We start from the raw sequence: 14,822 nt of genomic DNA, 5'->3' as shown, positions 1-14,822 counted from the left end.
ATTGGTGAGCCTCAAAAACAGGAAGGCCAGATTAGAGTTTGCCAAACAACATCTAAAAAAGCCTTCACAGTTCTGGAACAACATCTTATGGACAGATGAGACCAAGATCAACTTGTACCAGAGTGATGGGAAGAGAAGAGTATGGAAAAGGAAAGGAACTGCTCATGATCCAAAGCATACCACCTCATCAGTGAAGCATGGTGGTGGTAGTGTCATGGCGTGGGCATGTATGGCTGCCAATAGAACTGGTTCTCTTGTATTTATTGATGATGTGACTGCTGACAAAAGCAGCAGGATGAATTCTGAAGTGTTTCGGGCAATATTATCTGCTCATATTCAGCAAAATGCTTCAGAACTCATTGGACGGCGCTTCACAGTGCAGATGGACAATGACCCGAAGCATACTGCGAAAGCAACCAAAGAGTTTTTAAAGGGAAAGAAGTGGAATGTTATGCAATGGCCAAGTCAATCACCTGACCTGAATCCGATTTAGCATGCATTTCACTTGCTAAAGACAAAACTGAAGCGAAAATGCCCCAAGAACAAGCAGGAACTGAAGACAGTTGCAGTAGAGGCCTGGCAGAGCATCACCAGGGATGGAACCCAGCATCTGGTGATGTCTATGCGTTCCAGACTTCAAGCTGTAATTGACTGCAAAGGATTTGCAACCAAGTATTAAAAAGTGAAAGTTTGGATGATAATCTGTCCCATTACTTTTGGTCCCTTAAAAAGTGGGAGGCACATATACAAACTGTTGTAATTCTTACACCGTTCACCTGATTTGGATGTAAATACCCTCAAATTAAAGCTGAAAGTCTGCAGTTAAAGCACATCTTGTTAGTTTCATTTCAAATCCATTGTGGTGGTGTATAGACCCAATAAGATTAGAATTGTGTCAATGTCCCAATATTTATGGACCTGACTGTACATGCTATACAAAAGAGTATGAAAGCATAATTATAACAGGTCTACTAAATACTCACACCATGCTTTTAAAATACTTCCGCTATAAAACCAATGTAGCTCCATGCCACATTAAAGTATAACCTCACTTTTGATGCACTTTTAATGATGTAATCCATTATGGATGCCTTTCCAATTTCCCGGTTTCATCCCAGGAAGTGTCTGACCTTTCCCAGGTTGTTAGGACTTCTTGGAACAAGGGGTGACGGTCCTTGTACCTCATTAGGTGCAGTTTAGGTTCTACCCCAACCTGTTCACAGCAAAAAGGGCAGTGTCTTCCCCATTTTGTAGGCTCAAAAACTGTGCATGGATATTTCCTGGCCTCTATACACATCTGAAATGTTTGTCTTCACATCCCCATTTATTTGCTAGCTCCCAGTGCTTTCTTAGTGGCAGTTAAGCATTTTTTCCAATTTGTGGCACTTTTCTTCAGGCTAATTTCTGCTCTGAAACGGTCTTGACTCTAGTGCTGCTATAGAACAAAGCAATCTACCATTCAGGAGTCATCTTGGAAATGAAAATCCAAGGTTTAAGTCACTCTACAAACTCTGAAGGGAATCTATTGAAACATTCAAAATTCCTTTCACTGCCATCCCTACATCTGGAGTACTGCCAAGGCATTTCTTACTGAGGGGAAAAGGGAACTGCTGACGGTCTAGGTTCTGCTGCTTTTAGCACAGCACAGGTCCTCTATGGATTGCTGAATGAGGGTCCCGGGGCTTATGGTTTCTGCATTTGAGGCAGTTCTGTTTGCTCAGTTCCATACCAGTACATCGCAGAAGACGTCCCTAGCCAAATGCAACTGATTCCCACTTTGCCTGGAGAGGAAGATTTGTCTCAGTTTTTATACCAGAATTACAGGCAAGTTTTTCTTGTTTTTTAGTTGGAAGACTCTCACCATGGTTGTGGGTGTCCCCAGCTTGGGAGGCATTCCACAAAACCTCAGTGCAGGGTCATGGGTCTGTAGCAGAATCCAAGTTTCACAGTAATAGGTTTGAACGGCAAGATATTTATCTATCCATCTTACATTGTATACAATGTACATTGTTCTCTTCTGGAGAACCATTTAGTCAGAGTCAAGTTCAACAATGCCACAGTGGTGGCATACAAGAGCAAACAGGGCAGATCAAGGAATCTCAACACAGTCTCTGAGAAGTGGAACATATTCTTTGTTAGTTGAAAAGTCAGGTTCTGGCCTTTCCAGAAGTTGACAATTGACAAGTGGATTTCATCATACAGACCACTGCTCCACACCCACGGCAGTTCCTGAGGCCCAGGGTAAGAATGTAGTGTTTCTTCATCTACATTAAAGTCCATGAAATCCATATCTAAGCAATGCTTTGATTAATCAGGGATTGCAGATGGCATGACAACAGTCTGCAAAACTCTTACAATGTACCATCATTCTGATACAGTGGAATTAATGTATCATAGATTTCTTGAGGGATATTGTTGATAAATATTACTATTCCATTTTAAATAATCCAAAGCACATTCTCAGTGTCCATCAAATAGCTGTCCATCATTTTCTCAGTCACCCTGTGCCCCTAATAGACACAGGGTTACTTAGACACAGGAAGTGCATGGGGAGCTACAACAAGGGGTTCCCAACCTCTCCAAGGAATTCTGGTTTCCATGGGCCCCCCCGCCCAAAGTGACTCCTGTCAGTCCCTCCACCCAGACGATTTGTATTTGCTGGAGATGGCTGGATGTGCACCTTATGGTATCCTTTCTGCTCTCTTGTCTTGTTTTTTTCTTAGAAGTGTTTCTGCCCCCGATGGAGTTTTTGAGAGCTACAGCTGCCAAGTGTTTGAATTATGAACTGTATTTACCAGCTCCTTATGGGATATGAAGACCAGCGCATATATTAGTGTGTTTAAGTGTTGACTATTCCACCCCTTTAGCATGCTATATTTGGTTGATTAGGCTGCATCACTTTGTTAGCTTCAGGCATCCTGCAGGTGGCTGTGTGACCACCTTTATGTTCTTGGGTTGCAAGGGCTTGCCACTTGCTTTATGTTAGGTATCCTTTCCCATTCCTGGTTTGGGAGTGCTTTTGAATGTCCCACAGATAAAAGAATATAACCAAATGATGTCCTCCAATGAACGCTGGAGAAAATTGTTTTTCTTTTTTTTTTTCTTTTTTGTTTTACTAAAAATCTTCTTACTATATTTTTCATCTGAGGATAGTTTTCTTCCCCTTTTGTTAACCACTTCAGCCCCTGAAGGATTTACCCACTTCCTGACCAGGCCATTTTTTTGTTACAGCACTGCGTCGGTTTAACTGACAATTGCATGGTCATGCAACGCTGTACTCAAACAAAATTGATGTCCTTTTTTTTCCACACAAATAGAGCTTTCTTTTGGTGGTATTTGATCTCCTCTGCGGTTTTTATTTTTTGCGCTATAAACAAAAAAAGAGCAACAATTTTAACAAAAAAAAAAAAATTTTACTTTCTGCTATAAAACATTTCCAAAAAAATGTAAAAAAACAAATGTATTCATATGTTTAGGCCGATATGTATTCTGCTACATATTTTTGGTAAAAAAAAAAACCCCAATAAGCTTAGATTGATTGGTTTGCGCAAAAGTTATCCCGTCTACAAAATAGGAGATAGATTTATGGCATTGTTTTTATTATTATTTTTTTTTTTTTACTAGTAATGGTGGCGATCAGTGATTTTTAGCAGGACTGCGACATTGCGGCAGACAGATCAGGCACCTAACTGACATTTTTGACACTTTTTTTGGGAACCAGTGACATTATTACAGTAATCAGTGCTAAAAATATGCACTGTTTTTGTACTAATGACACTGGCAGGGAAGGGGTTAACATCAGGGATGATCAAGGGGTTAAATGCGTTCCCTGCAGGTGTTTTCTAACTGTATGGGGGACTGTGTGACTGGGGAAACACATAGATCTGTCTTTCTGCTTAGCAGAAAGATAGAATCTGTGTGATTTCCCCTGTCAGAATGGAGATCTGCCTTGTTTACACAGGCAGATCCCTGTTCTGTCACTGTGGGGAACGATCGCGGGTGGCTGGCGGACATCGAGTCCCCCAGACGCACTGATTGGCTCCACCGCTGGCCAATGGGAGCCAATCCTACAGAGGAAAGAAAAGATCTGGCCGGTCATGTGATCATGATCTCGGCTCTGAAATGAAGTATTTACAGCATTTATTGTTATAAATCACACTCAGAGGGGGACACTACAATAGGAGGCAGTGCTGATGCTGTATACATGTTAGAGTGGCTTAACAACCACTTTAAGCTTAAATGATGTGCTATTGAATACACCTAGCAAAAGAAAGAAGCCAGCTAACCCCTGAGAAGGACTTCATAAATGACAAATAGAGATTTGGACTAAAGAACAAGACTGTGCCTGAAACATAAACTCAAACCGCATCTATCTCACCCAAACAATGAAGGGAAATCTTCCTAGAGTGCATAGGTGTACAACAAAGCAATGATAAATAATGGTCTGGGTTAGATGAAAGAAAGTAACCACCTTGGGAAGTAAAGAGGACCTAGGCCTCAAAACACCCTTGTACTAGTGTAGCACAAAGAAAGAGTTCTTTACAGGTCAAGGCAACTTAGAAACGCGCCATGCAGAAAACGACAGGAAAGATAACCTTGCAAGTAATGGTAAACAGAGGAATATCCTAATAGGCTCAAAGGGCTGTCTCTGAAGGACCGACAAAACTTGTTTGAGATTCAACTGAGTAACAGGAAAATGTACAGGAGAAACAATAAGAAAGAAAACCAAAGGCCTTCACTAGGGAGTAAGAGGCAACTGGTCTCTGAAAAAAGAACCACCATTGCTGAGAATTGACCCTTGATGGTGCTTAAGGCTAAATGTTGATCCAGACTAGACTGGAGAAAAGATAGGATTCATCCCATGGAGTACTTTCTGGGATGGAATTTCCTTGCCTCACGTCTAGGAAACTATGTCCTCCAAGAGCAATGGTAGATCTTGTGAAAAGTAAATTTCATAACTTTTAGGAGCATATAGATGACCAAATCCCTCTGGACCTAGACTTCAACAGCCAAGCCAGTAAACCCAGCAACCGAAAATCAAAATGGTAGACTGACCCCTTGGACATAACGTCCCAGTAATCTGTGAGAGCCCATAGAGCTTTGTCCATCTGAATTAGGTAGTGTGGATGCAGAAATCTGCTAGATTTTTTTTTAACAGCCTGCAGACTGAATGGGAAAAAAATCTATGACAGTGGCCAGCTTAAGAAGTAATTCTGGAAGGTGAAAAAATATACTTAAGCAGCTTGGCTGCAGCTGAAGAAAATTGCTAATGGACAAAGCTTGAGAAAATAGTCCAATAGAAAGTGAAAATGGTTTGCTTCTCTCAGGGCAGGAGAGAAGTAATCTATTCTTCTGAAGACACTAGCAAAAATCTGAATCTTGCTGGGAGTGGGAGGGGGATATACAGTGCTGTGTTTGCCTTTGTCCAGTCTCCTAAAGGCAGGTACATTCCCCATGTTTACAGAATACTTAAAGGGGTTGTAAACCCTCGCCATTTTTCACCTTAATGCATTATATGCATTAAGGTGAAAAACATTTTTTAATGCAGCAGCGCCCCCAAGCCCCCCTTATGCTTACCTGAGCCCCGAAATTTGCGCAACGGGAACGAGCACATCTGATCTCGTGTCCTGATTGGATAGATTGATAGCAGCACAGCCATTGGCTCCCGCTGCTGTCAATCAATTCCAATGACGTGGGGGAGTGAGGCCGAGTCATACATTTAATGGCTATGGACGCTGAATGGTGGACTCAGGAGTGCACCCGCTAGGTAACTCCCCGGGAGAGCGATTCTCCTAGGGGGTTATCTGATGTGGGGTGGAGCCGCGAGAGCCACAGGGGGACCCCAGAAGACGAGGTTCGGGGCCACTTTGTGCACAACGAGCTGCACAGTGGCGGTAAGTGTGATATGTTTGTTGTTTAAAAAAAAAAAACTAACCCTTACATTAACTTTAATTTTGTATCCTGTAATGTATGATTGAAAAAGATGTGCACTTAGCGTACAGGACAGAAATGTTGTTGTTTTTACACTATAATTATGGAAAAAGAAAAGGGGGAAAAAAGCCTCTTTAGCAAAGAACAAACAGATACTCAATTGTCCCAAAAGGGAAACCATAAATTTGTAAGATTTTTAAACTGTTTATAATGTCTGTATAAAATCTTTATTTTACAAATAAATATACATTTTAAGGTGTTTTAAAGACACCTGTTTTTATGTAGGTGAGGGCTTTCAAGCATGAAAAGCAGAAGATTGCATGTTAACCTTTATTCAGTTATTGACTGCTTAAAATCCAGATATTACATTATGCTAGAAGAGAGGGAGGTGGCAATGTCTCTTTGAGTCATTTTCTAGGTTTGTAATTGGATTTCTCCCTGTTCAGGTCTATTTACAACATAGGCTATTCTAGCTATTTGTAAAATATCAGTAAATATGTGTTCACAAAAGATGCTGGTAAATATAACATTTTATAATGCATTTTTTACATATTTACCTAACTAATAAAAACATTAGTATTAATATTGTTCTCCTGATTATTGTAAATTAAGAAAATATATAAAAAATACTGTAAATTTCCATTAGTTTTAAAAATAAATGTAGCCCCCCCATTCCCATTTTAAAAATATTATATAAAAGGGTGCTTTGGGATAACTGTGTAGTGTTTTTTAAATAAAATAAATGTAAATGATTCCCACATTTTTTTTGTGTGTTTGATTAAATAACAGTCCAACAACATAATAGCTGAATTAAGGTACCTACAGGCATAAAAATATATTTAGATGATCAAAGCAGTAAAACATTTGTTTGCGTGTAGACATGACTATGGCAGACATTCCCTGTCCTACACTTCTGGGAGGGAGAGCTGATTGCTATTTTTTCCCCAACTGTGCAAAACTGAATGTTTATACTAGTAGCTTTTGAAATCATTTACGCTCTAATTTGTATTGTCATCAGTTACCATCCAAAAATGCCTTGTGGGAAATCTTTTGATCACTGGCAGAAGAAACACAATCAAATTGTGGCATTCTCAATTACCATAAATAAGAACATGGAAACCAGAATGCTGGATGAAGTGGAACTGTTATCATTAATTTATTAATAAGGAATAAGCTTAATCCTAGAAACAACCCAAGTGATTAACCAAAATGTAAAACCAACATGCACCCAAGTGCTGATGTCTGGTTTACTTTTATTTTGACAGTTTTTTTTCTAATAATTGAGCTAAAATAAAAAATAGATGTTGAACATTAAATTACCTTTTACCTACTAATCTTTAAAAAGCATAAGGCTTATCAAATTTTAGGAATGTGTGCTAATCCCTTTAAAGTGAGACAATAATGGTTTTGAATCAAAGGTAATTTAGTTGTTTTACAAAACTTAAAGTAGTATTAAACCCAAAAGCAAACATTTATTATATTGCGGCTTACCAATTCTTAAATGTGATGACGGCATTCGTTTTCTTCCTTAGGATTTCTTTCCTTTATTTTCACCAGGTGATCCAGCCAGCAAATATGTTGTGTTTCAACAGAACAAGCTGCCCTGTAGATGGAACAGTGAGAGAAATGAGACAAACTATTTTCTACATCGCGGTGCTTACAATAATAAGCTTTTTATTTATGTAAAATCTTTAACCCGAAAAGAAAAAAAAACTGTGACTGCTTATAAAGCTTTAGCTCAAGTTCAGCTTCAATGTTAGTGTATCTATATCCACTAGTGCATCTAACACCCCTTTCCCCCCAAGACTGACAATGTTGCTGTCCAAAAATGCTTCTGTGCTCCTTCATCCAAAATGGGGGCACTCCAATACAGGAGGTGTTACTGGCTAGATTACCAGGTGTAAACAGAGGGGAAAAGCCTAAAAAAAGAAAATGCTGCCACCACTTTCAACATTTGGTAAGCTGCAACATATTCAATTTTTGCTTTAAAGTGACCAAGTCCCCTAAATGTATTGATTTTAGTAAACATATCCCAGGACATGGGCAAGTGTTTTTTGTTTTTTTTTTGGGGGGGGGAGGTTGTTTGTTTTAAGTGAGTCAAGCTATTGGCTTTAGGGTGCAAACTTTGTATCTAATATGGGATGAACCACCATGGATGATAAACATGGCTGATACCCAGTTTAAAGTTAATACCATATAGGTAAATCTGCATTCTGCTTTTATCCACTCTTGCCATGATTTCCTTGCTGAGGTGATAAATTCTATGTCAGCTCTTTGGAGATTACTAACCTTGTATCAGACAAACATGGGAGAAAACAATTTATTTCTTAGCAATATTTAGTAAAAAAGAAAAACGTATTCCCACCTTGAACTGATAGACCATTGATCAGTTCAACATTGACATGAATCTTAGTTTGCAAACTTGCACATCTGAAATTGTACTAAAGAACAAGGTAATTTTAAAGAGTATCTAAATCCGAGAACAAAAATGTAATATATTGCAGTATATATTGAATTATAGGATACAAGTCTTCTACGTTAGACCATTGTTTCATCTCTGAACATCGTCATCATGTTTGATCACATAATTTGCCAAATTAAATTTGGTGCATGTTTGTTATGCCCCGTACACACGATCGGATTTTCTGACAACAAAACCATGGATTTTTTTTCCAAAGGATGTTGGCTCAAACTTGTCTTGCATACACACGGTCACACAAATGTTGGCCAACAATTCCGAACGTGAGAATGCGGTGACGTACAACGAGCCGAGAAAAAGGAAGTTCAATAGCCAGTGCAGCTCCTTCTGCTTGATTCAGAGCATGAGTGAACTTTTGTGCGACGGACTTGTGTACACACGATCGGACTTTCCGACAACAAGTTTTGTAAAGATTTGGACAGTGACTGGATTTGGGGCTGAAAGGACAGGTCAGAGTCCAGGATTACATTTAGTGCCCTGGTATGAGGGAAGGGACTGATAGTTGTATAATTTATATTAATAGAGAAGTTAGGGGAAGGGACATGGGCAGGAAGGATTATTATGAGCTCCGTTTTAGAAAGATTGAGTTTGAGGAAGTGGTGTGACATCCATGCTGATATGTCAGTTAATAAGTCTGTAATGCGAGAGGAGACCGAAGGAGTGAGGTGAGGAGTAGAGAGATAGATTTGAGTGTCATCAACATAGAGATAGTACTGGAAGCCATGTGGAGGTGGAGAGGAGTAGACAGTTATAGGTAACACTGAAGGGGCATTGTGATAGGTAGGAGGGGAACCAGGAGAAAGCAAACTCTTGAAGGACAAGAGTGGAGTTTTTTTTGAGGAGGAGGGGATGGTCAACAGAATCAAAGGCCGGAAAGAGGTCTAGTAGTATGAGTATGGAGTAGTGGACATTAGTGAATTTTAGTAGGACAGTTTCATTGGATTATAATAAACAAAAGCCATAATGTAAGAGGTCAAGATGGTTGTTGTCAGTGAGGTAGGAGCTCAGACAGTTGTAGAGTAAGCGTTCTAAAAGTTTAGAGGTAAACAAGAGCAAGGACATGAGTCTTACGTTGTACAGGCCGTAGGGGTCCAGTGATGGCTTTTTAAGTCTGGGGATGATCAGTGCGTGTTTTAAAGGGGGGGGGTGCCAGTTGAGAGGGAGAGATTGAAGATGTGAGTGAGGGAGCATAGGACAGATGAAGAGGGTGACTGTAGTAGTTGTGATAGAATGAGGTCCAGCAGACAGGTGGTAAGGTGAGCTTCTGAAAAAACTATAGCGACCTCTTCGGTAAAATGGGGTAGGTATCTCTGAAGTGGAGATGCCCCTGTGAATTGCATAAGTATTGTTTTTGCAGTGTAGAGAAGAGATGACGAGGACTGGATGAGAATGACAAAGTAGGCTTGTTTGGCAACATAGAGGGAAGAATTGTATTTTAAGAAGGCAGATTTATATAAGGAGAATGATTGCTGGGATTTGGTTTGACACTACAATAGCTCCAGTGCACATCTGTCTCTTAAGATTTCTGGTGTCGTCAGTCTGCCAAGGTTAAAATGGTCAGGGCCTGATACTTCCTGTAGTGAGATGAGCAAGTGAGTGCAGTGTGGATGAGAGTGAACTGTTGTAGGCAGAGGTGGCCAGGTCAGGGCAGGACAGGGGTATTATTTTGTTATAGAGGTGGTCAGCTACAGACTAGAAAAGAGAAGGATTACAGTGGCGAAGGATTCTAGGGGTAATTGCTGCTTGGAGAGATAGGTGGTTGAAGACAAGGACACTGTGAAAGTGATAAGGTTGTGATCATAGAGAGAGAAAAGGGGGTATTGGTGAGGTTGCCAGGAGTGCAAAGATGGGAGAAAACAAGGTCAAGGGTGTTATCATCAGAGTCAGTGGAGGACCGTGTCCATTGTGTTGGGTCAAAAGATGAGGTTAAATTGAAAAGTTTAGATTGTTTACCTTAATGGGGATGTTAAAATCCTCAAGCCTTATGGTGGGTATTTCAGAGGGGAGAAAAAGGGGTAGCCAGGCAGAGAAGTCATCAAGAAAGCATGACACTGGTCCATTAATAGATCACTGCAAACCTTAGAGAAGTTAGAGAAAACAAATGAATACAGCGAGTCTCAAAAGAAGAGAGGGGGAAGGGTAGGAAGGACTTGAAAGGTGCTTAGTTTGGATGGAAGCAAACCAACTCCACCTCCTTTCAAACCACTAGGTCTGGGTGAGTGATTCCAGTGGAGGCCACCATGGGAGAGGGTGGTTAAAGAGGCAGAGTCAGACACTTGAAGCCAGGTTTTTGTAATTGCAAGAAGGTTAAGGGAGTGGAAGACAAAAAGGTATTGACAGAAGTGAGCTTGTTACAGACAGAGTGGGCATTCCAGAGGGCACATGAAAAGGGGGTGGTTTTTGGAAGCATGGGAATCAAGATTAAACAAAATGGATTGTGGCTATTGCCTGAGGAAGAAGGAGGCTGTATGTGGGGGTGAGATACTTGAGGACCAGGATTGGGGGAAATATCCCCAGAGACTAGGAGGGTGAGTAAAGTAAGATGGGAGTGGGATGTATATGGGTGCACATACCTCTATGTCCTGGGGTTTGGGTCAGCATGTGGGTTAAAATGAGATTAAAGTCTCAGGTCTTTTCGTTTTAAAAATAACAAACATGTCATATTTACCTGCTCTGTGTAGTGGTTTTGCACAGAGCAGCCCTGATCCTCCTTTTCTCGGGTCCCTCACCGGCGCTCCTGGCCCCTCCCAAAGCAGCTTAATATGGGGACACCCGAGCCGCTGCTCTGTGTCCATTCAGTCAAGGAGCTGTGACTCAGCCCCGCCCCTCTCTCTCCTCATTGGCTTACTGACTTTGATTGACAGCAGCGTAGAATGCATTAAGATTAAAAAAAAACTTCTGACTTTAGAACCACTTTAAATATTTGCAAGAGATGATAACGGCAGTAGGGAGAGGGTAACAGTGAGGGTGATATGTACAAGCTTTGGGGTAGAGAAGAGGGGTAAAAACAGAATTTGTGAACAGAGGATACTAATATGAGAAGGAAGAGTATAGGGGGCATATTAGAGGGTGGAGGGAGTAGGAATCAGACTTGTAAAAGATGCTTTTGAAAATGTTAGTTTGCCTGCAGTCAGTCCAGAGTGTAAAAGAGTACTTTGTTGTATCTTCTTGCTGATTCAGTTATCCTTGCTTAGTTAAAATGCTGTGATCAACTTCTGAACACTCCTACAGAAAAAAACACTCATGTGCGAAAAAATGCCCTCATAAAGTCAATACAGACACCCGGGGCCCAAGTCACCTGATGCATGCTACCTGTGGGGGTCATCTCTCACCGACAGGAGGGTGACTATGTTTCCCTAACCATCACCGCTCTGCGGCCAACCATGTTTGCACAAAACACTTCACAGATACACGACTCCAAAGTGGTTGTAAACATGAAAAACAAATAAAGCACATATTTCTATAGTGTTTACAATGCTCTATCAAAAGCACTGAATGTCATTTCTCTCTGCTGCCTCATCCATCTGCTATCTGAGTGAGTCACTTTTTACAACTTTTACCGACATCAAGAGATAAAAAGGTGAGAGGGAGGAGAGCTCCAGCACACAGTCTGATATTCATAAATCAGTTCTGCATTGTTCCTATGTGCTGTGAGGAGGGGGGGGGGTCTATTCCCTCCAATCAGGGCGCAAGGCTCTTCTTACTGAGCTGTAAACTGTAACTTCAGCTCCCTGCCCCCTGTTTTGTGGGTCTGTGAAAATTATTTTTATTTCTGAATTTTACAAATTTTTCAAATAGGTACAACTTCTGTGGTAGTATTTGATTAATCTCAATGTAGTTTTTAACCACTTTAACTGAATTTCAACTCTCCAATAACGCAGTATTTCACCTCTGAGACCCTAACGAGGCCAGAACTTGCTTTGAATTCACATAATAAATTGTACTAAATGATCACCACATCCACAGTCATTTGAACTGTAGAAATGGATAAACAGTTTAGACTTTTGGATAAACAAGAGGCCTCACACTTTCTAGCTTCTGAGTGGTCCTTTAGACTTTGCATAGCTTGCATACAGTCTAGAGGAGTGCTGTGGTGTAGTTCAGTTTTAGGGCATCGCTGCTCATGTTCTAAATAGGCCAGAAGCCTCCACAGTCCTCCTTATTAGCTTCACTTGGCAAAAGACTTTGAGAAAACTCCTCCCAAACCTTTTATAGACCAAAAGAGGCATCTACTCCAGGAAATGACCCAAAAGCAGGGAGCGTGTTAACTCTTAAACTATGGTAATCCAGTTCCACCTGCCAACAAACATACAAGCTTTCACCATGTTAAAACGAGAGTCAGCATTATTCTCTGCAAGTATTTGAAGGACTTTACCTCAATCTGCTCGTTTTTGTCTACGAACATATGTGTGCCTATCTGACTCATAGATGACATACAGCTTATTAATTCAGTGTACTAAGAAACATTGCCAATCTGCTCATTTTGTATTAATTCTTAGAGTGAATACATTTTTGTTGTTTGACTATAAGGTACAAATATCATGGAACAGTCAGTATTCACTGAGATTGGTTTAAATGTTAGCTAAATGTCTACTGTTCCTCACAAACTTCGTGCATATGTCAACTGACATTACACTTTGTAAGTTAATATGTAGTCTTGCGTGTATCTACAACCTTATTTGAACTCCTATGCCATTGAGTTTGTCTTGTCTTGAGTTTGTGTATGTTTTTAGATTATTGTAGTATTCAGCTTTGCATTTTTGTCCATACGACTGTAATATACAGTGTGAAGAGCTCCAGGTGTTGAACTTGCTCTTCCTTTACAGTTTATCTCCGAACAGCCAAAGTCCGACTCTACTAAGTCCCTGTAGTCCCTGCAGCCCCAACAGTCCCCTGCAAACACTACACCCATGGAGGTAAGAAACACATTATTGTGCCTTGACTCTACTATGTGTACTGTAAAATACTTTTCCGTTCCCTTTACAATTTTGTCTCTTTCTATATTATCAAATGTAGTATTTTTAAAAGTACAATAGTAGTTAAATATGGACTCTAATCCTAATATTAAAGGACTAGACTTATATGCTCATGATATTCAAAGGTACATTAAATTTTTTTTGTAATCACGTCTAACTAATCTTCATATTCCTGTAATTACTCAATACTGTTTGAGACTGGTAGAGTCCAAAGCTCTTTCGTGAGATAACAAGAATTCGATAAATGTAGGGAAATCTACAGTATCTTCAGAGTTATGACATGCTCAATTTTCATCCCCTTGTCTGCAAATAGTAAAATAACCAGGAGGGTGGAGAAGCAGGGAAGTAAATGGCAGAATTTGCGAACCGTGATATACTGACTACATTGAATGTACAAAAATAAACTTAGATCAACAAAGAGGGACTTTGTGCCTAAAGGAGGTGGTATTTAGCAATACAGCAAAACCTTGGATTGCGAGCATAATTCGTTCCAGAAGCATGCTTGTAATCCAAAGCACTTGTATATCAAAGCGAATTTCCCCATAAGAAATAATGGAAACTCAAATGATTCGTCCCACAACCATTTATTCATAAGTCCTTCAGTTTAAAGTCCATATAAAAAGATTATAGCAATGTGATAGGCTGTGTAACCATAAAATGTCCATCCACAAATGGAAGCCTCCACAAGGGGATTAGAAACAACATCCAGCAGACGCTACTGAGTATAAAAGTATTAAAAAAGTATAAGTGTAGCACTATGGTTACATTTAATGAAGGTACAACATTTAGCAACTCCCTGGATGCCTGCATACTTAGATGTGCCTCTTTTAATCATCAACCATGAGTTGCTAAATGTTGTACCTTCATTAAATGTAACCATAGTCTACACTTAGAGGCACCTCTCTTCTCTTTTATACTCAGTAGTGATGTGATGCTACTTGTATATCAAGACATCGCTTGTATATCAAGTCAAAATTTATTGAAAAATGTAGCTTGTCTTGCAAAACGCTCTCAAACCAAGGTTTTACTGTACTCAGAATTAATCCCATTGCCACAGTACTCCATGGCAGCCTTATGTGTCTATATGAATGTAGTTATGCCACTGCTCCTGGGGAGCATGGCTTTTAAGATCACAAAGATAAAAAACCCAGGATAAACGTCCTTATTTTCAAAAAATTACAATTATTTTTATCTGAAATTATTTTAAAGATAGCAACCACATAGCTACAAATGAGACCCATATTATTGTGTTAAAGTGGAATTCTGGGATTAACCCTAACTACTCCTAAAACCGTTCCATCACTCCTCCTAACACCTTTGTCTATCAACCTGTATAAGAAAGGTCTGTATATTCAGGGCCGTTTTTAAGGCAGGGCAAAAGGGGCATCTGCCCTGGGCCCTGTCATTGTTGTGGGGTCCCAAAGCAGCTGCATCAT

General features: G+C 40.1%; 1 protein-coding gene across 8 annotated transcripts in view; it reads left to right on the top strand.

The window, feature by feature from the left end:
- Positions 1-14,822, top strand: part of MAST3 (microtubule associated serine/threonine kinase 3) — a 368,908-nt gene that overhangs the window by 122,430 nt on the left and 231,656 nt on the right. For 4 of the 8 annotated variants that reach the window (XM_073599608.1, XM_073599678.1, XM_073599601.1 and 1 more), the window contains one exon: positions 13,237-13,326. The exons of the other annotated variants lie outside the window; for them this stretch is intronic. In XM_073599608.1, coding sequence (XP_073455709.1) covers positions 13,237-13,326 — 90 coding nt within the window. The remainder of the gene's footprint in view (positions 1-13,236; positions 13,327-14,822) is intronic. 8 annotated transcript variants of the gene reach the window in all.

This window comes from Aquarana catesbeiana, linkage group LG01 (assembly GCF_042186555.1).
Source record: "Aquarana catesbeiana isolate 2022-GZ linkage group LG01, ASM4218655v1, whole genome shotgun sequence".
Classification (NCBI taxonomy): domain Eukaryota; kingdom Metazoa; phylum Chordata; class Amphibia; order Anura; family Ranidae; genus Aquarana; species Aquarana catesbeiana.
The sequence above is the reverse complement of the archived record's forward strand: the minus strand, read 5'-3'. Positions and strand labels throughout refer to the sequence as shown.